Source organism: Plectropomus leopardus, chromosome 2 (assembly GCF_026936395.1).
Source record: "Plectropomus leopardus strain MGB_pleo_1.0 chromosome 2, ASM2693639v1, whole genome shotgun sequence".
Taxonomy (NCBI): Eukaryota; Metazoa; Chordata; class Actinopteri; order Perciformes; family Serranidae; genus Plectropomus; species Plectropomus leopardus.
The window spans coordinates 27586464-27612465 of record NC_142177.1 but is presented as its reverse complement, the minus strand read 5'-3'; the positions used below and the strand labels follow the sequence as shown (position 1 = coordinate 27612465).

At 40.1% G+C, this 26002-nt stretch overlaps 2 protein-coding genes across 2 annotated transcripts in view; both read right to left on the bottom strand.

Annotated features, from left to right (window-relative positions):
• Positions 1-11408, bottom strand: part of skib (SKI proto-oncogene b) — a 38448-nt gene extending 27040 nt beyond the window's left edge. The window contains exon 1 of the mRNA XM_042508276.2: positions 10098-11408. Coding sequence (XP_042364210.1) covers positions 10098-10991 — 894 coding nt within the window. The 5' untranslated portion in view covers positions 10992-11408. The remainder of the gene's footprint in view (positions 1-10097) is intronic.
• A 1463-nt stretch (positions 11409-12871) lies between these two features.
• Positions 12872-25276, bottom strand: tmem51b (transmembrane protein 51b). The gene is made up of 3 exons (XM_042511409.2): positions 24976-25276; positions 16893-17325; positions 12872-14766 (listed from the first exon to the last, which is right to left on the bottom strand). The coding sequence occupies exons 2-3, from the start codon at positions 17309-17311 to the stop codon at positions 14298-14300; spliced, it is 888 nt and encodes a 295-aa protein (XP_042367343.2). The 5' UTR covers positions 17312-17325; positions 24976-25276; the 3' UTR covers positions 12872-14297.
• Positions 25277-26002: the final 726 nt, after the last annotated feature.

Genomic DNA, 26002 nt, shown 5'->3' with positions numbered 1-26002 from the left:
TAAACAAGGTCAAAGAGAGAAAAAGGGGTCCACCTGACCTGATGATGCTGTGGCAAAGAGTGACCATGACGGATCCCGGGGTGACTGTAATACTGAATAAATAACTTTCCCCCCTTCTTGCTGCAATAGAGTCTGCTAGGACAGCTGTGCTGAATTCATTTGATACGGGTGCCTGCTGACAATGCTGCATTGCTCCGTCTCTGCAAGAAAGCATGTCGAGCTGGTCTGAGGAGCACATAGGGGCTCGCAGCTTTTCACTAACACTGACTGATTGTTCTGCTTCACAACCCAAAGCTTCTGACCCCTGCGAAACTAAGCTAAGAGAAATAAACCATTTATTAGAAGGGGTCGGGCCCCGGAGCGCTACAGTACGTGCAGATTGTCAAAGAGGAGAAGACACAGATCGGATTTTGAGATGCAATGTCCTGGCGGCAGAGCAGATACGTGAGATGATAGGCGCCTGTAATGGCACACGGCAAAAACAGGAGAGAGCCGAAAATAATGTGGATACCACTCATTTGTTCATTTAGCGGGCTCTTGAAACGAGCCTGGAAAAGGAGACAGAGGATGCTTTAGAGGTCATCCTGACAAAGTAGCACACCCTCTTCATTTCTATCTATCTATCTATCTATCTATCTATCTATCTATCTATCTATGAAACACAGACAGATGGTGAGTTTTCATCTCTTCAAAACGAGACGCTCAGCCCTCACACCCCTGGAACAGCAGTGATACATGTGCAGCGTATGTAGGCCAGTCTGAATACAGACTGATACAGCATGTGCTCACTACAGTGGAGGTGGAGATCTAAGTATAATGCAGTGTGGGGGGGAGTGCAGTAGGAGATCTCAGTGGAGGAGGAGAGCCTGTGTCTGTGTGTATGTGTGCGTCTGTGTGTGTGTGTCCTACAGGGTCGAGGAGGTGTCAAATGGAGGAGGTGAGTGATGGTGGCGGGGCAGAGGAGGTGTCAGACATGGAGGTCTCGGTGATGGAGAGGGAAGCTTTATACAGTGCTGACCTGTGGGAGAAGTGTGTGTGATGCAGAGAGGAGGAGGAGGAGGAGGAGTTGGAGAAAGGAAAGCAGCAGCAGCAGCAGGAGGAGGAGGAGGAGGAGAGACTTTCATTGGAGGTCACAATGAAAGAGGATGGGCAGTGAATGGAGGAGGGTGAGGTCTCTGTACTGTAAGAGGTCTATGCACTGTGAGGTCTGTGCGTACATACATGCGTGTGTGTTTTGTGTGTTCTGGCGCGCTTCTTTGAGCCCACCAGCCAGAGAGCACGAAGTTCTTATTTAGCACAGGAAGAGCAGCTCTGCTTAGCAACCACAGCCGCCCTCCAATCACAAGCGCACGGAGCAGACTCCAACCGAGGACGAGTCCTTTCTGAGAGCATGTGGAGTCTGACAGAGACCTCCAAATGTCGAGGTCCACATCTACCCACACGCACACAGAACAGGTCTGTAATGTAAACTATTTCTCCAGAATCAAGCTCCGAGCTTCTGTGTAACAAGCAGACGACGACACAAGTGCATTCACACCCCTCTGCGTCTCCAACGCTTCGCCGTCTTCTGAACTCAGCAAAGTTAATCTAAACCATCCTAATCCCAAAAATTTTAATTATGCATATCCCGGAGAGCAGGGGAATCATGTAAATCCTTAAAACATTAATTCTCCCTTTTCCCGCACAGCACCGTGCTGCAACTTGGCACCGCACCAGTTGCAAGTGAAACGATAGCGGCCCCAATTGTGATCTGCTAGCCATCAAAACAGGAGGCACGAATGAGATTTGGGCCAAATGCTGTCTGAACACTGAGCAGTCTGTTTGGTTTAGCTGCGTGAGCTAATCCTTATGATAGCTTTGGAGGTGGTCGGTGGGCGGATTGTAGGCGAGAGCAGCATGCCGATTTGTCATATGGCACCAGCAGGGCCTACTTCTGCTCTGGCTGGAGCTCCATTAGCACATCTCCAATGTGGTCTAACAGTTATGCAGCTCAGAGCTGAGGGTCATTAAGGAGAGACAGAGAGAAAATTCGAGGGGATAAATATCATGTCTCTGGCCTCTAAAGGAATGAATTGGTATGTACAATTGCACTGTTGGTTTCTGCATGTAACGTACTCTCCGCGGTGTATCCAATTCATGCTCTAATTACAGAATTCCACAGAGACTGGTTATAAATTGTGAGGATGCTCAGAGCGGGCCAAAGAAGGAGGAGCGAGTCCATGGCTGACATTCAGTCTGTCTGTGTTCCTGAAGACGCTGTCCAGAGAAGATGACGGTTTTGATGTGCACTGTGGTCTCTGCATTCCAAGGGTTATGTAGGATTATCAGAGTTTAACCCCCCCTTCGCCCCCACCCCCCCCCGACTGCAGCAGCTTAGTAGCTCAGCCAGCAGCAGATGCAGACTCCAGGATTTCCTGTCTCTGCACCAGATGGGCCTGACTCTTAATCACAGAGCTGGAAATCAGGAGGTGATCGAGGAGGAATTGATGATGATTGTGGAATAACACTAACCCAATACAGGCATCTGTTCTGCCACTAACAGACCGACGGACTGACTGTCTTGTTGACTGCAGTCACAGCCAGTGCTCATCTCCTCCCTCATCTCATCATCACTGATCAACACTAATCATCCTCCTCCTTCACTCCGCGAGTTATACAAGAAGTCTTTCACACATTAGCGCTGTGCTGTGTCATCGAGGTTTAGAGAGGAATGGAGCAAAAAAGCTGTCCACATGAAATGATCAGAAATAGAGCTGGGCAATACAGTATACTAGCATTAGGGATGGGGGTAAAAACGACGTGCGATTCTCTCTTGAAATATTACATCTCAATACAGAAAAGTCAATAATCAGAAATGTAAAACCCAATTCTTGACATCATGATCGCCTGTAACAATTTTTAAAGACCTGATTATACGTTCCTTGCGTCTCAACCAACTGGTAGTAAAGCATTACACACGTAAACATTAGGAATGCAACGATACATTGATCTGGATCGATATATGGATTCGATGTTATTAATGCAAAGTAAAAACATCAATACATATTGTCATCTTAAAGATACGCCATAATTCTGAATTTCCCATGGTATGTCTGTTCCATTCAACCACAACACCTTCCTGAACACAAAACATTCAAACAGTACCAGCAACCAAGCACCAGAAAGACAATGGCAAGCAGAAAAAAGAAGGAAAAAAAACAATAAGGACATTTACTGACATTATTTCATATCGATCTCAAGCCCCTGAATAGAATTGAACTGAAATCATATCATGGCAGATTTTGTTATATCAGCAAATATCATATCATCATCAAAAATAATCTATATAGTATCGTATTGTGATCAAACTTGTGGTTTAATCCCCCAATAAACGTGTGCATGTCTGCGACCTATTAACATTCTAAGCTAGGCTAGGCATTTGATACTAGAATTGAATTAATAAAACATAACACTGTAATTATACCCACTTATTTTAACTATGGCTCATTACAATGACAATATGTTTTTAAAGTAGCAACTGGTCACACAGTGAGAAAAATAAATCAAAATGCATTGTATTAATAATAATCAAATGCATACATTGTAGTTCTCTGGATCAGAATTCAATCGAGTCATGAGGTACCTAGTGATTTCCACCCTTTATCGTAATACTGATATTGCAATAAATGAGAATCAGATACTCCAGTTTAACTGCTTGCATACTCGGGCTGGACGATAAAACGGTGTCGATACGGGATTACGATAAAAAGTGCACAGATGACGAAGATAAACTATGGTCATTTTTATTCGGGACGGATAGACCTGGATGGATTCAAACAGCTTGCCCGCCATGCTGTATCATACAGCAGAAGTTGTTAGACGTCTATCAGTCAGCAGCAGGGGGGATACACGTCACAGTACATGTCCATTTTTCACCTCAAGTTTAGTTTGTGCTGAGGTGAGTGTGCCGAGGTGAGGAGAAATTAAAAACAGCGTATAATTGGGCCGGCGGGCCGCCATGCCTGACCTGACCCCCTGCTGGGCAAAGCATTGCTTCTTTTTTTTTTCTTTTTTTAAACTCTTTCCCCACCATTGTCTGTCAATCTGTGTTTTCAGTGTACTGTAGAGGACATGGATACGGAAGCTGTGTAATAAAACAATATTTCCACAACCAAAAACAAACAAACAAGATGATCTAACTGATATCTGATGTCTGATTCCTTCCAACTCACAACTAGCAGAACGATATGTAAATATACAGAGTTCACAGCAAAGCCGTTACTTAGGGACTGTTCTGTAGCTGTGGTGCTTCCTGACATTTTGGGGAACTTTGCACTCTATAGTTCCACTATAACTCAAGCAAAATATTATTTTAGACATTACTTTTGTACAGTTCAAGTTGACATAAGAAAATAATAAGAAAAAAAACAACCAAAAAAATGTAAAAAATTAAACTGATTTTGCTCTAGAAAATGACTTTCTTTGAAAAAAGTGCGATTTTCTCTTCTTTTTTATAATGAAAATGCACAAATTCAGATGTTGATAAAAAAAAGAACGGAAGAATCTACAATTAAATGGTTTTCTGTGTATGAAAGCTGAAGATCGGTTCTTTATCTTGATGTATTCATTGTTTATATATTCAAAACACAAAATATTCTGGAGGTCTTGAAAGATTAGTAAATATGACCAAAAATGCTGGTGCTGGCATTTTAATAAATAAAAATACTCTGGTGGGGAAAGAGCAGCATTAATGAATTAAATATCGTGATGAATGTCGATATCGATCAACATATCATACATAACATATTTAGTCCTAGCCAATAGTAATTTGTTACACGACTCATTATACTACCTTCATTTCATTTATTTTATTTATATGGACAACACACATCAGTCAGCGATTCTGCACATGAGCCAGTGTTGGCCATCAGGCTAATTTTCAACTCTAGTCCTTTGACAGGATGTTTTGAAACCCGTAAAATGATCAAATTCACAACAACGGCAGCAGGATACCATAAAGACAGCAAGAGCGACAACAAACAGCAACTCCCAAGACAGAGCAAAAACCATGCAAAGCAACAAGAAATAGCAGAACAGTATAAAACAATAGCACAGCAACAACATATAGCATTTCAGCACAAAATAGCCACGCACGCAACATGAAACAACATAGACCTATAGCTTTTTGGCACAAATAGTCATGCTTGCATGAAGCAACAACACACAACTAAACATAACATGCAGACACGCAGAGCAGCAATAGCAACAACAAACAGCGACAGACAGAAGCAGAGATAAAATACAAGGGTCATAACGTAGATCTTAATAAAATGTTAACAATATGTTCGTATGCACTAAAACACAGGCAAGACATGCAACACAACCAACAAATTTGGCGCCTCTGTGTTAATGTCAGGCTAATCTCAGGTACGTGTAGCTAGACTAGTTAGCTTGCAAATGTTTGTGTTTGTGTTGTGGCACCTGGGGGTCTTCTGATACACAGAGAGAGGATCGTGAAGTAACATTTCATCCACCACATATCCATCCACAAGCTTCATAAGTTGTTTGTAGCCTGCAGCTGTCCGATTAAAATCCAGTTTCGTTCGTTTCGCCAGAGTAGGGCTACAGCTATCATCCGCAGCCGAGGAGGGCTCACCTTTGGTCGGGTGTATTTCCTGGGGCTTCGCGATGATGTGCTGTATTAACAGTTGTTTCAAATCGGAGGTTGTAGGACGTGGAAAGAGTCTTAGTACCACCGGATACGGTGTCTCTGGTACCACTAACTGCAACAACAACGTTCTTGTCGTCTTTTTTCCCGACATATGCAAAGATATTATAATATTTCCAGCCGCTTAAGGTGAGCGTTTCCGTCCTCCAAGCTAGCTGTTTACCGCTTTGTGATGCGCATGCGCAGCGCGACGACTACGGAAACAAATCAGCTGATCTGAAGTCAGTTGTGAGGTGATAAAAGTAATGTGGCAACGAGTTATTTAGTTTTGGGGTAAATGTAATATTATTACTGAAATTTTTATTAGTAATAAGTTGCACCACTTACTTTAAAAAGTACCGTTATCACTGTAACATGTTACTGAATAAAACTGATTGTGATTGATTAGAAACAAAGAAGATAATTTGGTCAAAGTCAACTTAAAATTACAAAATCACAATACTGATAAAGATATTTTCCAATGTTGATATATCCTAGCTAGCATCAGACATCAATATGACCTCAGAAAAATGTTGGACTCTTAAAATCTTTTGATTGATTATGATTATAATGATGTTATAATTTCACGTTGTGTGGATGTTAACATTATGATGTTATGCAATTGTTGGACCTTGTTCTTTGTTCTACATCAAGATGATGTTGGCATGAAATGTTTAAAAGATGTTGGTTTTGGGTTATCCTCCTTGATAACACAGCTATGTATTAGCTGTTGTAAGAACTCTACCTTGGCGCTGGCATTAGATGCGGTCCTGAAACTGAATTTTGACTCAGAATACACATCCTGTATTCAACCAAGATGGGATAGCACATAATGCATAATGGCAAATGTATTCAAAATCACATATAAAATCATTAATTCAATATATTGTTTTATTCCATGAGACTAAAGTCATCATTTGTATTTTTAAAAAGTATATATTTTTTAAGTTTCTAATTTAAACCTACCCAGAATCACTGATTTGAGCAGCATATATTTGTGTGAGAAAATCATGATAAGATAACATAATTGCAAAATGATTCTGCTGAAAGTCGATAATAATATTTAACCACAGCCCAGCCCTATCTCTGTCAGACATGCAGACACTGCTACAGGCTCCAATCTGTCTTCGAGCACATAACCAGGAAACCAGTGACACAGCAAACTCACACGCGAGGATTTCCCACCCTGAGAGAGGCTGGAGGTTACAGACCAATCCACCCAGCACCCAAAGAAACAAGGCACTAACAAAGAAAAATGGCTGCACTTCACAGCCTCTGAAAGCTCGGCCCTCAAACAAAGGAGGCGGCAGGTCTTTAGCACACATCACCCATGACAGAACCCCAGCTGACACCCTTTTAACATGAGGTCACTCCTGCAAGAATGAGGGCCATAACCCCTGGGAGCTCCTGACACCCCTTTGCCTTGACACGGACAACGTCTGTGCTTCGGCCAAAATGCTGCGTCCAGGCGCTGCCTGGAGTCTTTTGGGTTGGGAGGCTGGTCAGTTGGGAGTTACGGGGGGGTTTGGGAATCTGGCAACTGCTCTCAAAAGACTGATGTTTGCAAGAGAGGGATCAGTAGAAGAACACAAGCCGAATGCATGAATTTGCTGTACCAGGAGTGAGATTTAGAAATATACTAAATCAAATGTAGATGAGTCTTATGTGTAACTGGGCGATGTGGGCGGCTTGGGTCTTAGCTGACTGGGTCAACGCTGGGCAGACAGGCCCATCAAGGACCAAAGAGATGCACGCTGTCAGCTTTCAGGGCTTCCCAGAGGTCAGCAGACAGATGGGAATGGAAATGAGCCGGCAGAGAGCTCATTTTAATCTGGCCCGCACAGCTGATCCAGTCATTACACTCGCCTGTTTACATGCAAACACAACTCGTATACTAGATATACCTTAAGACACACACACACACACACACATACATGTTAAACACACAGCTACCTGATAGAGAACAAGGTATTTTTCATTCGCTTTTAATAACAGCTGATCACTATAAACACACAACCCTTTTGACACTCGATTGGTTTGCTTCAGGTCTGAGGCTAATTTCAACGAGTGAGGAGAACAATGGGATGAGAAATGGCATAAATTGGCCTCAGTTGAATGGCTTTAATATCCATCCCATTAAAGAGGGTCTACACAGTTCTCCAGAGTCCGCTTTTACTCTCCACTCAGTCAGATGATTGATCACACTGCCCTCACTTCTTAGGGATTTTTCCTTTTTTACAGTTAATACTCAAAAGTATTTGACTTCGAAGGGGGAAAAAACACAGGTTTTAGCAATTCCAATCCTCTTTCTTGAAGATTTTCATGCTAATCAGAAAAGTTTGAATTATTACACGCAAGGTTCAACACAATGAAAGATTTGCCTCCATTAAATTTGCATTTTTTTATTTTTTATTTTTTTAGCAGTGTGTCAGCAAAATAATTTCAAAGAAAGAGCACTGTAAGCATGAGAAAATGGCGTGTTTTATTGGAATCAAGCTGCGGTTGAGGGTTTGTTATCTGTCCACTGCGTATATCCCTTCAACTTTATCAGACAGCCATCTGGCCAGTGGACTGGACACAAGGGCACGTGATTGGATGGTGTGAAAAGAATGGGGGGAAGGCTGGGTCAGTGTCTTTGGGGAAAGGTCAGGGGTTACGGCCCTTTGACAACACATGTCAAGGCCTGGCTCACACACACCGTGCATCTTCTGAATGAGAGAGTCTGCAGCCTCCTCATAGCAATCTGCCCTCATTTGCACATTAAGCAAAGAGCTAAATGACCAAACGCTGGATTTGATGCAAAACAGACACAATGGTTCACTGACGCTCATTCCCTCCTCTGATCCGGCTTCTGCTTTTGTGAGGCGGCTGATTATGCTCTGCATTCAAATCAATGGGAAAAAAAATGGAATAATTCAAAAATCTTTCTAGCAAACTGCACCTCAAAACTATTCCACAAAAACACACATCAGCAATAATCTTTTCCTCCAGCAGTGCTGTATCTGCACCAACCAGTAGATGAGGTGGGAGTCTAGACAGATGATACAGGCAGAGGAGGTAACCTTCGAGGCGCTCTCTTATTAATAAAACACTCTGACATCAGAGGGAGGCTGAGGCAGGCCGATAACATTGAGTTTTTGTTTCATGGGTAAGCCGAGCCAAGCACGGTCTGCGAGCCCCCGTCCGGCCTTTCAGCAGCTTGGCCTGTCAGGCTGATGTATGGGGGAGCGCTGGTGTGCAGCTCCCTGAGGACCAGGCCTGTCTGCTAACTGGGACACGACTGACAGTGAACCACAGCGAACGTGCACTGCCCCCTCCGCCATGATGCTCAGAGTATATCACACACACTGAGCGACTGTAAGTGGAGGCCTCATCATTTTGAGAAACTCTCAGGTGATACATCAAGACCTGCAGTTGGAAAACATTAGCCATGGTTGCAAGACCTTTTTGTCTTGACTGAAGATATTGTCAGGTGTCCAATTTGTGGGAACACATGATATAACTCAGCTATGTGTGTTGCACTGATAACTTCTCCCACTGTCATTACTTTAGACATGTTTCTAGAAGCCAGCAACAATTTTCAAAGAGAGGTTTCCCTGTGAGACATCTCCTGGCTCCTGCTCAGACTGGAGCAGCACCATGGTGATGCATACAGAGATGTCCACTCATTAGCAGAGTCCCACACAACAGCTGCTCTGTGACGAAGGAACAGCCACCTCGTCTCCTGGTCCTTTGTCCACACTACTAAACATTTCTGACCCACGCAAGGAGCCTGGATGGTGACAAACATACACATATCCTGACGAGCACACACACACACACGCACACACACACATTTCCATATCCCCCAACCTCATTAAACTCTTATCCCCTTCCACAACCTTGTGGTACCATAATGGGCTTCCCTGCCCCCCTCTCTCTCCTCTCACACTAATAAAATATATCATCAGGACTCCATTTATCATAATGCAGATGCCCTTGGGTAACCCTGGGGGTGGGGGGTGGACCGGTGAGTTTTGGAGGATGGGAACTCAGGGTGTCAGCGTCAGCTGATGGTTAAAGGCTTCACTGTCACCTCTTTCAGACATATATGAGGTGAGTGGAGCTTGATATGAGGAGCAGAGAGGACACACACACACACACACACACACACACACAGAGAGAAAGATGTGATGTGACATGTGATTTGCATTATAACTCTGTTGGGGGTTCTTAATATATGAACACTTGGAAAAGATACAAACAATCAACCAGAGAAGACAGTGACAGGCATGATGGGAAGAGAAATTCATGCAAATTAATGCAGATGCTGGAGTGGGCCTGAGGCTGCTGAAATATCCACAGATACACACAAAACACACTAAAAGCACTATGTGATGCTTAATAACAAGGTGAAAGAGAACAGACTCACTCTGCATGATTTACTGGACCGCTTGCCCGCCAGGTCATATTTTCCTTTTAACTCTTTAAGCAGCTGCTCCAGGTGACTCTTCTCCTCTTTACCGGTGTAGTCCGGGTCTAAAAGCACGTACGCCCGCCAGTTGGCGGAGTCGAAGCCCCAGTGGACTGTCCGATTCTCGAGTCTCTTGTGACTGTGGACCACAAACTTGTGAGGTGGGAACATGAGTCTGCAGTCCATACACTGGATGCAGGCGGCGCTCGGGCCGGTATACAGTTCCGGGACAAACAAGCCTTTACACCGGCCGAAACATTCATGATAGACTTTGAAGCTCTTCTCGGTTCGCTCCAACTCCAGGGAGCCTAACTCCTTGTTGCAGTGAGGAGGGTAAGTACCGCCGTAGATGAGCGCGTTGCAGAGACGCTCAGCATCCGTCTGAGTGATGAGCCCGCAGGACGGAGCCGAGAAGGGCAAGATACCCACCACTTTGAGGATCTCCAGCTGGTCCGCCGTGCACCGGGAGCAGTAGATGTGCAGGTCGTCGCACACCGAGTTGATCTGCTGGAGGGAGAAATCTCTCAGGACGCTATTGAGGATCTGCGGCAGGCACAGGCGCTTCTCACCGCCGACCACGAAACAGGAGATGGGCTCCCGCTCCAGGACCGTCTCGCACCTCTCCGTGGAGCGATCGGACGGAATGAAAAGTGGACCGGACATGACCGGGGGTGTCTGAGCCGGCAGGGTGAGCATCATCTCGACGGATTTCCCATCTTTACCGAAGAGTGAGTCCTGGTGCCACCGAGCGGAGAAAGCCGCCGGTCCGCCGAGAGAGCGCATGGAACTCAGATGAAACTGCTTCAGAGTTTGTTGAAGTCCGGGATGGGGTTGAAAGCTCGTGCCCTCCATGTTGTCGGCGGTTGGAAAAGAGAGTTCAAAACTCAAAATGAAAGCTGAAATTGACTTATTGGATCGGGCGTCCTCAGCATCCGGCTACACGCTCGATAACGCGCATTTCCATGTCACCGGAGAAGCTTCCCAGCGCGTCCATTCAGAAAACTGACGGCTGCTGAATTCAAAAGAGGCTGTTCCTGTAAACAGACGCGATTAAAGTCGACAACTCCTAGACTGAAAACTCGTATTATCCAAAGCACAATCACCGGGTACCGTGTTTCTATGCGCTCCTGCGGTTTTACGCACTCCTAATGTGCGCTCGAAATATGCCTCGTCTGCTCAGTCTGGCGTACTCTCAGTCTGTCTCCCCACTCACTCAATGTGTGAGTCTCTCTCTCTCTCCCTCTCTCTATCTCCCTCTCTCTCTCGCTCTCTCTCTCGCCCTCTCTGTTTGTTTGTGTCTGGTTCAGTCATTGAATCCCAGCCAGGAATGTGACTGACTCCCCGGGCTGGCTCTTCCCTCAGCCAGCTGTTCCTCCCTCTGCTACATGGCAGCTGCACATTAAAAAAAGAAAAAAAGAAAAAAAAATCCCTCTGAACCGAGGGGAGGGTGGAGCTTAGGAAAATATAGTTGATGTTGGAAATATAAAAATAAACTTTAGTATTTGAAATGTTTCAGACTTTCAGATCAGCATTTTATTATCTCTTTAGAAACTTTTATGTACATAAAAATGTGAAGTTAGATGGTCTACAATATACTATATTCGCTTAAGAAACTGTAGAAACATGCAGAGTGGAAGGTCACCTAGTACATTAATAGTCAAGTACTGTACTCAAGTACATATCTGAGGCACTTTACTTAAGTGTGTCATTTTATGATCCTTTTAGAGGGTAATGTATTTTATTAAAACGCTACACTACATTTAAATATTTGTCAACTTTAATTACAAGTTGCTTTACAGATCAAGACTTAACAAACAAAACAAAGATCACTTTATGAAATATGATGCCATAAATAAGCTACCTAACAGTATATGAATAAATTAAAATTAGCTCCACCCCAATCAGCAATAATATTAAAATGCTCCTTCTCTTCACATGAATACATAGACACTGATCAATTCATAGCAAATTGTGAATCACACAGGTTGTTTTTTCTTCAATTAAGAATTTTGCATTTTCGATACACATTACACTTGTGAACTTTCCTATAGCTCACATATGAAATGCAGGAATTTTACTTGTAAACTAAGCATATAATCTACTTTCTCAATCAATGAAAACATGAAGAGATAGATAGACATAGATAGATACATAGATAGATATCTTATCTATAGAATCGAATCTTGTTTTATGATATTCCCATATTCAGAATTTGAAATTACAGTTTACACAGTTTTTACAGTTGATTTCTAATAGCCTTAAATCATGTTTTTGTAGTATTACAAAAACTTTCCATTTGTGTTTTAGTCAACGCACATTCATTTCCGTTGGAAATTCAGAGACCTCAGTTTTTAAGGTACTTTTACACCTCAGACATTATTAGAAGTGTTAGGAATGATACTTTTGAAATGTAATTGGTTACAGATTTGGCTATACGAGTTATCATGTTAAAAACATAATAATAATGTAACCATTGTATTTACTTCATCAAAATAAATGTTGCTTGTTACATCAGAGTATTATCCTAACACATTTTAAAAACTCAGCAATACAGTTGAAAAATGTCCAGAAAGCTGAACCACTCAGCTACCTTATATTACAAATTAGGAATTTTCAACATGCCATTGGTAATATTTTTTTATGTATTACCCTAGAATAGAAATAGCAGTAAAGTGAAACTTGATATGTAAAATGCAAAATACCAGCAAACTAAGATCAGTTACACAAACACATGCAGTTGTATAATATATAGATTTATTTTGTTGATGTGTTTTCACTGTCCCATTCTATGCTTTCAAATGTGTTCAAAAACACAAATAAGAACTATAATATAACTTTGCAGCAAAATCGACCTAGATTTCAATAAACATCCAAGGGGTACATGCTATTCTTGAAAACTTAAATATCAATGCCATAGCAACATCACGCCCACTTTATAAATCCCATATAATGTAAAAACTATTATGAGAAGTCAACTGAAAGTCATCAAAGGCCTGTATGTTAACTTCACATTGATAACACCTCCTCTCACCCATACATCAAAAAATATTTGACACTTTGCATTACTATGTCCGTCTTGTTATTGTTTCTTTGTAACAAGTAATAAGTTAACTTAACAACTGTGAACAAACCTAGTTTGGTCTTTGCCTTTGTTAACCATTGGAGGGCGCTAAATATTAACCAATGGACGTGATGAAGATGGATGCAGAAGCAAAAAGTCAAACAGGAAGTTGTCAAGGTTACACAATATGGAAAAGAACAAAATAAACATCTACAGTTAGATGTTATTATTGAAAGTAAAAAGGCTGTATTTAAATAAAGATTTGTCAAACTAAGAGCAAGAAAAAAAATGTTTAAAAATGAGCAATATAATAAAAAGTGTGTTTGAAAGGCACCGGCATATTTAATAGCTCTTACTTTTAGTGATTTTGCATCCAAGTGAGATAATCTTTAAGGAATTAAATGCACAAAACAGAACTCATCTTCAGTGACACTTTGCAACAAATACATAACAATTTTGACATGATCCTAAATGAAATAGAAAACCATTTATTCACCACTTTTAACAAACATCATACAGAATAGTTTAAACAAAGGAACACTTGTAAAAGTCCCATGAAGCAATGCATGATTAATTTCTAACAGTTTTCCAAAAACTTCCAAAAAGCACTCACAAACAGCTGATGCATCATGCATTTTTGGCCTCAGTGTTTTTTCTTTAGTTACAAATCCCAAAAGACTGCAAATCTAATGCTTATAATTGATAACACTTTAAAATCTCCCAGGTAATTTATTTCCCCTTTTCTCCACACAAGGGTTAATTTTTTTGAAAACTAATCAGTGTGAGCATTCAGCAACATTAAGAATTTCTATTTGAGTGAAAAACATATATAAAAGTTCAGATATTGTCCATTACAACAAACGCTGGGCTATTGAATAAAACTGGAAGGCTGTCCCATGTTTGTCTTAAGACTTAATTATGCTTTTTAACATAATAAATATACTGATTACAGGCTTCAGTGATAAAGACAATGTTCTCATTTCAGCAGTCTATCTGCACGGCCTCCATCACACCGCTCGCAGATACATATAACCTACTTAATACCAAAAAATGGGTTCTCAGAAATGTTATCATTAGTCCATTTAACACATTTATTTTTATTCGTCGGGAGTAGGCAACAATTCAGGCATCTTATTGTCGTACTGCGGTGGTGGAGTGATGGGTTCAATGGTCACTGGATTCTGTGTGGGGTTGCGGATTTGGAGGCGGAACTCCTTCTGGTGCAGTTTGTCTGACTTGATCCTTCTCACCCGCAGGGGTCGCAGTAAACGGCTCACCCGGCTGCTGCTGCGAGCAGGCAGGCTGGGGTTTGGTTTGAGGCCAGGTGTGTCAGCGGGGGGCTCAGCGGCAGGTTGAGCTGAAGCTGCTGCGGCATCACTGAGAGGAGTGGCCTCTGTGGGGTTATCAGTGGACTCTGCTCCCTCGTTTTCCACAGCAGCTATGATGTCCTCGTAGGACGGCAGCTGCGAGGTGCTTTGGCGAAGGTTGCTATTGCGGACCGGGTAGGTGTCACTGCCAACGACCTCATCATAGCTCGGCACGTTGTATGTCGTTGGGTCTGGAGCACTGCAAAAGAATGCAGAACGTTAGTAAAAAAACACTACCTTTAAACCTGCATAACTATCTTTTTTGACCCAAAGGGCAGTGAACAGGCTGTAAATATGACATATTTTCGCTTTTTACGTAGACAAAGGGGTTGGCAAACAGTTTCACATTTTCACATCCAGCAGATACAGAGCAACATATTTTTGAAGTGATGTTTGTGTTAACCTTGCAAATTCAATTTTGCAAATTGTTTTAAACCTCCTGCAGTGTGTGATTTTAACAATATTTCTAAGTTTAGTGCAAGCTTTACTGTGCAACATGCATCTGATAAACTTGGGTATGACATCTAGTGTGATGCATGCAGACTGTACGATGACACCTACTAAATTGCAGGCTACGATGTACGTCCATTAACATCAGTACAAAGTAGAATCAAGCCATTGCTAAAGTGGCATTTTTGTGTGTCGAAAAATAGTGGAGGAGGAGAAAAATATGGACGTGGTTATGGTTGGGGAAGAGGTGAACTTGGCCTGCCAATTTTGCAAGAAGAGCTTGAAGTATTTATTAGCATCTACTTGCATGTAGCAGTGTCATGCTGATCAGTGCATCATTTCATGCTGCATTGCTTTTGGTTGGTCGGTAGACGTAGGTCGTGACAGCAGTGTGATGGCAGAAAGTAGTACTGGCAATTTGTGAGCAAAGGAAAAGTCACTGTACACAAAAAGTAAAATGTGGAAGTGCTGGAACTGCACACTGTTGAGTACCAGCCCTGTTCAAATACTGGTTTTAGCTCTGTGTTTGGTCCCCTGAGGAAAATATGTTGCTTTTTAGCTGCTGACTGCTCCACTGTGATCGCTGTCATCATTCACTCAGTCTGTCTGCTGTCTGGTACTGAGCAATAGTATTCAGCTGCCTATTGTGGCTGGAAACATTACTATGAGAGCCGTGTGACTGAGCCTCAACAAGGTGTGACCCATAAAAAAAAAGAAAACATAAGGTCTGTAAAGCTGTTATTATAAAAACAAACAATACAGATAACAGCAATTTGCCCCTCATTAAAATCGTAAATCAGGATCTTTCATTCTTAGCTGGACTTCAAATGATGTTACAACAATATGGACTGTCTCATGAAGCAGGATTAACAATTAGATAATAAGATAAGATGTTATACATAGCTAAAGGAGTGCAGATATAAAGCATGCAATAAGGACTAACAGCGTACAAAGCAATGTATACCAATTTAAAATGCAATATATAGCTAATTTAAAACTAAATATAAACTAGATAACAATATGATGCAAATATAAGAACTGGCTAAGTAAGTTTCAAAACATAAAAATGAACTGTAGGAAGAAAAAATAAAACTAGCTAAAAGTCATCTGCAAATATAAGAACTACTTCACAGCAAGGATCAAAATATAAAAACCAGCTAAGAAAAAGCTGCTAAACTATATCAAAAATAGCAAACAGTAAGGCACAAATAGGAACAACCAATGTATGCAATATGTACAATGATGCAAGAAACAGTTGCTGGCTGCAGCTGGTACAGCACAGGAACCAGTAAGGTCATTACTTTGTGCATCATATATTTTAACATTCAAATTGGAGTCATACAGGAAGTTGATACCGGGTTCCTGTGCATTTTTCATAACTTTTCCATACTATCTGACCAATTTTCATGACTTTATTTAAATATCTTAAAATGAGTAGCCCTATAAAGTGCACTTCCAAGGCATGTGTTAATAAGCAAATTGCTTGCACTTGCTATCTGTACTCACAAGTTAGACATGCCTGCCGGCAACTATCTGCCTATGCCAACTGACCAGGCCGACACATACAAGGACTTTACAAAACATCAATGCCGCACCTCTTTTTGAAGGATAGAAAGCCAAACAGTCAAGAAATGATTAATTATATTTTAAATACAACAAATTTCACCTAATGTTCGACACATTTGGGGTATTTTATGAACATAATTTAAACAAAAGTATCCAAATCATCAAGGTAATTCCAGGGCATTTCCAGGGCTGGACAGTAGTTTTTTTCTAATTCATAACTTTGCCAGGAATTTCATGACCGTGGGAACCCTGTTGACAACATCTCAGAAAAATCAGAGTAGAAAACAAAGACAAGAAGCCATCACTCACGCTTCCTCCTGCTCCCCCGCCACATGGTTCATGAAGGGAACTCCTACTGCCGCCGGCTGGTTTCTTCTGTTGCGTCGCGCTCTCTTGCTCCTCACACCAAGGAAAATAGATAAAAGTAACATGGCTGCCCCAACTCCTATCAGCACCATTGCCACCGTTGCAGACCTTTTGTTGTCTTGTTCATCCTCATCATCAACATCACCGGACCCTGTGGTAGTGTTGCCTGATGGGGCGGGGGAGGCGCCTGAGGCCTCTCCGTCCTGTGGTATCACAGTCCACACAATCATGACAATGCCTAGGGCAATAAGTCCCACTCCCAGGGCACAGAGGGCGTAGTGCGCACCTGAACCAGTGCTCTCTGAGTTGGACGACCTGTTGGAGCGGCTGTTGCCGCCGCATATACCCCGACTGGAACACATTCCTGCAGGATGAACTGCAACACAGAGGACCACCAACACAGTGAGAGGAGACGAGACATAAGGAGACCTAAACTGTAAAGCTGTCGTGCTGTAATAATCTAAAATGGTTCAAATAATGAGACCCGAGAAAGACATTTCATAGCTCTGCTGTACTTCCATTAAGCACAACCGCCTCATTTTACTGATTATGCAAACAGCAAGCTTGTGATAGAAGCTGAACATCACAAAGTTGAGGGGTGAGGCAGACTGGCAAATAACCTGCTGTTGCTGGCTCAGTTTTAAAGGTTGAGAGCAAGAAGTGAAGATACTGGTATCTTCTATCTTCTATCTATTCTGAAATCAGCTGGCATTTCCATACTAAATAAGCGCATCTCTAGATTGTATAATGCTCTCTTTTCTACAAAAAATGAAAAAACCTTGTATCTTAAAGAAAAAGTGGGAAAGGGGGGCAGGAATTAGGCTTTCTGAAGAGGCTTGGGGCATTATTTGCAGTTTTCAGTGGTCCTAGCCTCCACTGACTGGAGACAACATTGTTGATATAGATATTTTAAGACCCCAAACCAGGAAAAATACAAAAACAACAGAGTCTGACATGCTGGAGACAATGTGGTTCAGTGAAAGCAAACCACTTTCATATATTCTGGGACTGTCCCAAATTGAATTTGTACTGGAGGGGCATTCACAAAACCTTAAGCGCAGTGTTTAGGATTCAAATACCCGCAAACTTGGAGACTCTTTATCTGGGTCATGCTGTGTTTCTGAAACAGAGGAGGGATATGAAGTTGCTACAGGCCCTTTTGGCAACAAGTAAAAAATCAATCACTAGAAAGTGGCTGAACCCAGTACCACCTACTTTGGAAGACTGGTATGGAATACTTTGGGGGATATTTAAAATGGAAAACCTGACCTTCTCTTTGAGAATCCAACAACTTAAATTCTATTAAATCTGGAATAAATGGGTCGAATTTATCACCGCACAACGAGCAGACTTTGCATGACCCCACTACTGCTTCATCTTTCTCTCCTCTTTTTGATAGGAACTGTAGCGATGTACACGTCCTCAGTTCCAGTGTATAAAGTTCTACTTACAGAGTTTGGGATGAACAGATGTGCATGCTTATGTGAATCCTTATGTGTACTTATGTATGTGTGAGTAAGTGAACATATGTGGATATTGGCTTATTATATGTTTTCCTTGTCTTTTAACAAAGTAAAGGTAGAAAAAAAGAAAAGAAATGCAACTTTACTGTAAATTGTGCTACATCTGCATTACAAAGGCATTATAACTGCAAATAATGTAAATATTTTTTTCCTGTATTTTTTGTAGCTGTGGTTTTGAGAGTCACAAAGAAAACAAACAAACAAACAAAAAATTAAAACTAGACAATGTAGGGCATGCAATAGTACCAACCATTTCACATTATAAGGAGATAAATAATAATCCAAAGTTTGGCTAAAGTCTTGCCAGAGAAAAAGGAGCATGAAAATTTCTTTTTTTATGAATAAATAAATAACAAAAATAAATAATAAATATCAATAACATATTTAGCCTTTTGCAACAACTTGTCTTTGTGGAAGTGGAGTTTACTTTGCTATTCATCATCTATAATTTTAATTATCTGATTAATAAATGACAATAAAAATGTCCCATTGGGCTAATATAGTATATTGCATCCCTAATCATTTTCATTATTGATGAATCTGGAGATTATTTTCTTGTATTAATTGTATTATGTTGTCTATGAATTGTCAGAAAATGGCAAAAAAAAGTCATTACACTTCTCAAAGCCCCAGGTGACATTGTCAAATGTCTTGTATTGACCCAAAAAATGCCCCAAAAATCAGTTTACAATAATATAAATGAGAAAAGTAGAAAATCCTCACAGCAAACATCTGATTACAGAGAAGTGGGAATAAGCAAATATTTTGCTTTTTTTGGTGAAAAATAATGGATTAATTTTCTGTCAACTGACAAATGGATTCATAAACACATTTTTCAGCTCCAATCAATTATTTCATCCACCACCACTTGCAAGTAACCTCCAAGTCCTATCCCTAACATAAGGTCCATAAAAATGAAATAATCACCATATCTTTTTACACGTCAAGTCCTAAAAACAAGTTTGTCAAACATGCAACAGCCTTCCTGCCACGCCACTGCCTGCTTCAGGCATTCTACAGCTTTTAGTTTACAAAATGTGAGTTCTGAATGTCTCAAACTGTGTGTTCACATTCATTCAAATGTGGATCATCTCAGGCTCTACAGAGGAGCTTGTTTTCTTTGGAAAAGTGTGCATCAACCTTGTTCAGATTTTTTCCAGAAAAAAACGAGTAGAGCTGCGTCGCCAAACTAAAAAAGTTTTATTGCTGCAATAAACAATAGAAACCTTTCCTGACTGAATTTCTGCATCATGATTTTGATTGCTGCTGTGATAAATCTGGCTGCACGTGTGAGTCAGTCACTTTATTTATGGTTTGTATGAAAGCACTGAGAGGCTGCTACATTTTTTAAGCAACAGGAGTGAGAGAGCAGGTCATAAGAAAACAGGTTATAAGTAAACAACAAGTGCAGTGGAGGCTCCACACATGTCTTAACATGACAAACTGAGAGACAGTATCATTGAGGGAAATGACTCGCACTCAAAGAATGGAGAGACGCAAAAATGGACATGGTAACGCTGATGGTATGATAACATATTACTTAACATTCATTATGAATTGTATAGCAAAATACAGTGGCACTTTTATAAACGAGTCATGGACAAATACAGGGGGTAGACAAAACTGCATAAAAACAGTATGATTTTATGCAATTCAATAAAACAACCCTGCAAACAGTTGTAAAGCTTGTGATGTGTTTTTTTTTTTTTTTTGATGGAATAGTCTGTGTGAGCACCTCAGTGGACATTTTTAAAAGAAACCTTTAGACATATCTTTTTAGCATGGCCTTTAGTTAATGGTGCCTCGTTATTTGTTGCTTCTGGTTTTAAGTCTTATCTTTGGTCTTTTGTATTATTTCTTTTATCCCTTGCGCTTATTTGTTCTTCTGATTTTTATTCATTTTAAATTTTTATTGTTTATTTATGTAATTTTTTACGTGTTACCTTTTCTTCTCTATTTTATTCCTGCTCTGTGAAGCAGGGCAGCATGATTATAGGAAAAGTGCTACATAAATAAAGACTGATTTGATTCGACTGTATTGGGTCCTACTGGGTTCAGACTCTTTTTTTTTTTTCTTTTTTTCCCAAATTCTTGCACATAAACAGTTCATTTTAACATTGCAATCTCGCTCCTTTTGGCGACACTTCTGGTGATAAGTGATAATTGCAGTGTTTGTTGGCATACATCAATACTTGAAACCTGGCGAATTTATTATATCAGCTTATTTTATGAGCCCTGCAGCTGGTGAGATGAAAAGGTTACCATGGCGTAGATGGTGTGTGTGTGTGGTTGCATGTATGTATGTTGCGACAGCAGATTATTAATGACTATGCGCTGCTTATGATTTTTCCTGGACGTGTCAACTCAGACTCCCAGTTCTTAATACTGTAAAGCGAGAGATTTCATCAGGGGGTCACAGGGCCAACTGCCATTGTGTTACCTCATTTACCTCAATAGTTAGTGACTTAACAGGCATTCGTTTAAAGGTCTTGTGTTTCAGATTTTGTGGCATCTAGTGGTTAGATTGCAGATTGCAACCAACTTCACCTGTGTGCCCTGCATGTCTTCTGTCAATCTTTGAGATTATTACTTAAACCTGTTTTCTCCTTTTCCCTTTGTAGTATGTCTACAAGCTCTATTGGCTCAAGCGAAGAGTAATTTTTCTTCTCATACTGTTCAATTTGAATACTTTTAGGGTTGAAGAGTAATCTATATTTCTCCATCAAAAAGTATGAAAAACATACATTTGAGTGTCAGAGATAAGATTTGGGAAGGGTCCTAACTCCTGACACACCAGTTTGGCTATAAAGGACTGCACATTACCTCTATTACTACTGAAGTGGCGACTGAAGCCATACCCAAGTGTTTGCAAACATGTTCAAATAATGATATCCTACAGGAAGTGTTCATTAAAAAAACAGTACACTGTGACTGTGAAAGCACTGCAGCTAGATAAGACCTTTTCAGCAACAATGTTTAGGTTGTGCTGCAGTGTTCATGAAATAGTACATGGGTACCAAAGGTGCTGCTGTGCACCAAGTAAATCTTTAAAAGCCTTTAGATCACCACAGTGTAGTCCACACTCACACTCACAAGAAAAGATAGACCCCTATTCATAGTGTTGAAACAAAACTCTCTCAGCAGCACGCCACAGAAAGAGCATGTTTTCCTCACTTTACCATCAACATTTAGTAGTAATATGCAGCAGTCAAAATATTCTGCAGTCTGCAAGTCTGAATGTTTGAACGTACTGAACACATTTTGAACAGTGTGCCCGAAGACGCTGTTCAGCGTCAATATAAATGCATGACTGTGCCGTTACGTAAAGTAGATACGATATACTGTGAGCTGCAATATAAGATAATCGCTGTGAAACAAATTATTGCTTCTTTTAAGTTGCTTTCATAAAAATGTAAATACATGTTTATGGCTCATTATGATTTTTTTAAAAAAATCTTTTAAATTCCATAGAAATCATTCAATCAATTCTCAGTTTTGTCACGTGAAAACATGTAAATACAATTAAAATGTAATCCTGTCAGCTTCTGAAATTTGTGCATTTAGTGTAATTAATGTAATAATGATAGATATATGTCTTTGGGGGGTTTACTCTTTTCAATAGGATAATTTGAATGTAAAATTTCAATAGTAATGTGTATTAAACCCAAAAATCCTTCAAAGCAGCAATAGACACAAGAAAAGGCAACACTGCGATATCAAACATAAATGCATCCTTTCAAAGCAAATATTCTGTTTTTATACAACAGTGACAGGTACAAAAAGCTGCTTAAACTACAACTACTATTACTTTTGCATTTCAGTGCTGAATTTCTATTTCACACCAGAAAATGTTATTTATATTGCACCTTTTGTGCTTCACAAAATCCAACTCAAAGGGCTGAAAGATTTACAACTGTGGAAAAAGTGGAAAAAGGCATTTGTCATAAATTGTCCATCACTGTTATTTACTTATTGTGGGATTTGAATAATAATATGCTAGATTTTGTTAACATCACAAATAATGTTTAAATATTGAAAAAAGTGAGTCTACCAGTTTTATCAAAAATGCAGCATTATGCCAAAAATGTCTGTGCCCACAATGCATTTGATTAAACCCTGTACTCACAGTATGCAGGAAGTCAACACTTCCTTTTGCATGACTTCACTTTCCTACATACCTGTGTTTACCAGCTACATACACTCAATTTAAACAACTGAACGCCTCATGACACCAAATTACTATGCAGTCCAAAGTGGTGAACGACTACTAGACAATTTAAAAGGAGACTTTCCAACCCAAGCACTTACTGTGATACACATTAAAGAAACCTCCAAAGATCGAATGGTTACATTTTTTTTATGCTGCGTATTCTAGCTTCACATTGCAAACAGAGTCAAAAGCAGTTCTAGGCACAGAAACAAATAATAGCGTCAAACTGTAAACTCATTATTACAGGTTTGTTTGAGATTGTCATCTCTTTTCATGGCAGGACAAAATAACGTATTTAAACTTTTGTGCAAATATTTGAGGTGACATGGATTATAAATTACTTGACCATTGTAAGTGGCACACACAGAGTGTTTGCTAGAAATATCAGAAATAAAGTACCTGTCAGTCATTTTGTACCTTCATAGGGGTGTAAAAGTGTATCAAACCATTGGAAACTATATTAAATCTTCAAAAAAATGATGTCTAAGTCTGCACAAACATTGTTCAACATTATGTAAGTATCCCAATCCAGTGTACCTATAAGTACTGTGCATAAACTATATGCCTAAGGGTTATAAGATAAATATCATATACCTTAGAAATTCTTATTATCCTTAGAATTTCTGTTTAATTTGTGGATGTGTGGGTGGATATGTATCTCATAAAACATAAAGTCCCCAATAAATAATAGGAGAAGATGATCCTTTATTTGTCCTTAAGTGTTGACTTTTGCATTACCGTTTGCATCTTAAGTAAAGTGCAAGCAAATTTAAGTGAGTAAATCAGTTCCAACTTCCTACGTCAATCATTATTAAACCACCACCTGCTGCTCTATTCTCAGGATGAACAGCAAAGGAACTGATGTCTTTTTAGCTTATGATTTAAAGGACAAAGTATTTGAGACGGGTCATTATTGTGCTTAAATGCAAATGAATTTGTCCAACCCTTAGTACAAAGTACACCCTATAATTAAACTTCCGTCCTCTTGTTCTGACAAAGAAGTGATGGGATGGGCAGGGAGGGCTGATGATGTTAATATAAGGGTCCTGAATGCTCTGTACGTGTGATTCAGAGACGCTGGGAGAGCTAATGACCGGGAGATGACGATACAATAATTGATTCTCATTTTTATCATGATCTGTGGAGCATGTTATTGATACACTGCTGCATCACAGTGCATATCCTTGTGATACTGAAGCAGGTGTTTCCTTTCTTTCCCGCAGACATCTATTTAATGGCTCTTTGACATTGAATTGAATTGACTGCCCATGCACTGTCTGTTCAGAAGGATGTGATTTAGCAATGTGAAGTGTTTGACCTCAGGTGTGTGTAAAACTCCTTGAAAGCACTTAAACTCAATGAATAAATACAGCAGTGCTGGGTGATAATTCAATACTATACTATTCAACTGTCTATCATTATTTCACGATGCTATTGTTTTTAAAAAAAAAATTGTTGTAATTAACAATTTTAAGCATAGTGTAACTGCCCTGAAAATAATCAGTCAGCTCCTAATAGAGTAGATGAATTAGTGGAATTGATAGGATTAATACTGTGTTTATTCAGTGAATAAGGATACTTTCATCCCTTAATCACCGAATAAACGCAGTATTTAGAACATCTCTGTTTTGCAAAATTACTCAATAATTTAGGCACCTGTTTTCCTCCTCAGTCACATCAACACACATATACAGTGTGTGCAGCAGATGACTGAGGTGCACTATGTATGAAGCAAACATGCACTGTGCTACCATCATTATCAAGGCCAAAATATGGTGACACTATGGCTTCACAGTGTCCTGCTCTGTGACTCGCATTTGGCACACTGACCTTGCGTGTTTTTTTCAATGGCTGCTTTGCTTTTTTTTTGCCTTGAGCTGCTCTGCATGTTACAGGCTGCACGGGTGTGTCCTGTTCGCTGCTCAACATCAGGACATTTACAACACTGAAAAAGAAGTCGTCTCTCTCGTACTAATCACATGATTGACTACTGCTTCTATTAGGTTACTGTATGTTTAACATGAACTGCTAAATCAGTGAAATATTTCTGGAGTGTGTCCATCCTTCAACCAGTGTGCAGCCAGCAATTTTATTGTTTGTGAAGTAGGAAGGGACCTGAGGGGGAGGAGGACCCGTAATCTCACCGCAGACACACTAAAAAGTCAACTTATCCGCACACAGCTCTGAATCAACACCCCATAAAGACAAATATGCAGCTGATCTACGAGATCTGCTTCCTCTGACAGTGGTCTTGAGGTGTAACGTGGTGAAGGTGATCTGGGAGAGGCCTTACCTTTCTGCCGCTCAGTGCCAAACTTCCCTCTCCACCGGTGAGTTACCTGAATCACGCAGGTGTTTTCAGGAAGATCACAGAGGGACAAGAGGAGGAAGACATAGACGCAACAAATGGCGCCCCGTTTCACTCAGATTTCTGTTTTAAAAATAACAAAGCGCAACTTACAGATAACAGATAACAATGTGTAAGATAATTATCAGGAACTTTGTTCAAATTCCAGCCGCAGTGAATCCTCCCTCTCCTGGTTGTAAAGTGCGTCTGCCATCTGATTTCCGCTCGGTCCTAGCGCCGACCAGGTACACTTCCTCTGGGGACAAATTTTAGTGGGACAAGGACACACCCGGAAACAGTAAAGTTAAATGAAGGTGATTTAACTTTTTTTCTTGTATGATAAAGCAAGTTTGACATAGTTGTAAGTGGCCAATAATATGGGTGAAAACAAGACTAGATAATAAAAATCCCTGACACCTTAACTGAACGTTTTTTGTTTGTTTGTTTGTGTGTTTGTTTGTTTTTTGTAGGCTATTCAAATAGCCTACATTTATTTGAAATAATTGTAATTTTGAATATATTTATTTCAAAGACTCTCTACATAAAAATATTATTATTATTATTATTATTATTATAATTATTATAATTATTATTATTATTATCGGTTTTGTCACAAACTTTAAGAAAAACGTGAAAAATGTTACTCCAGTGCCCAAGGGGACATCATCAAACATATATGAAAAAACATATCATATTCACCATATTTAAGACAAGGAAATGTATTATTATTATTATTATTATTATTATTATTATTATTATTATTATTATTACTGGAAGATTGTGCGACAGAGTCGTAAGCTCCAGAACAAAGCTGGGTTGATATTATAGTGGGAATGACTTTGTCAGTTCCTCTTTCCAAGTTCAAGAATTAACTTTGATCAATAAAAATGTGAAGCCTGACTTAATAAAATATGTCGCTTAGCAGAGGCCAATTTTGATTTTGATTTCAGGCAGCAGGATCACTGTAGAGGCA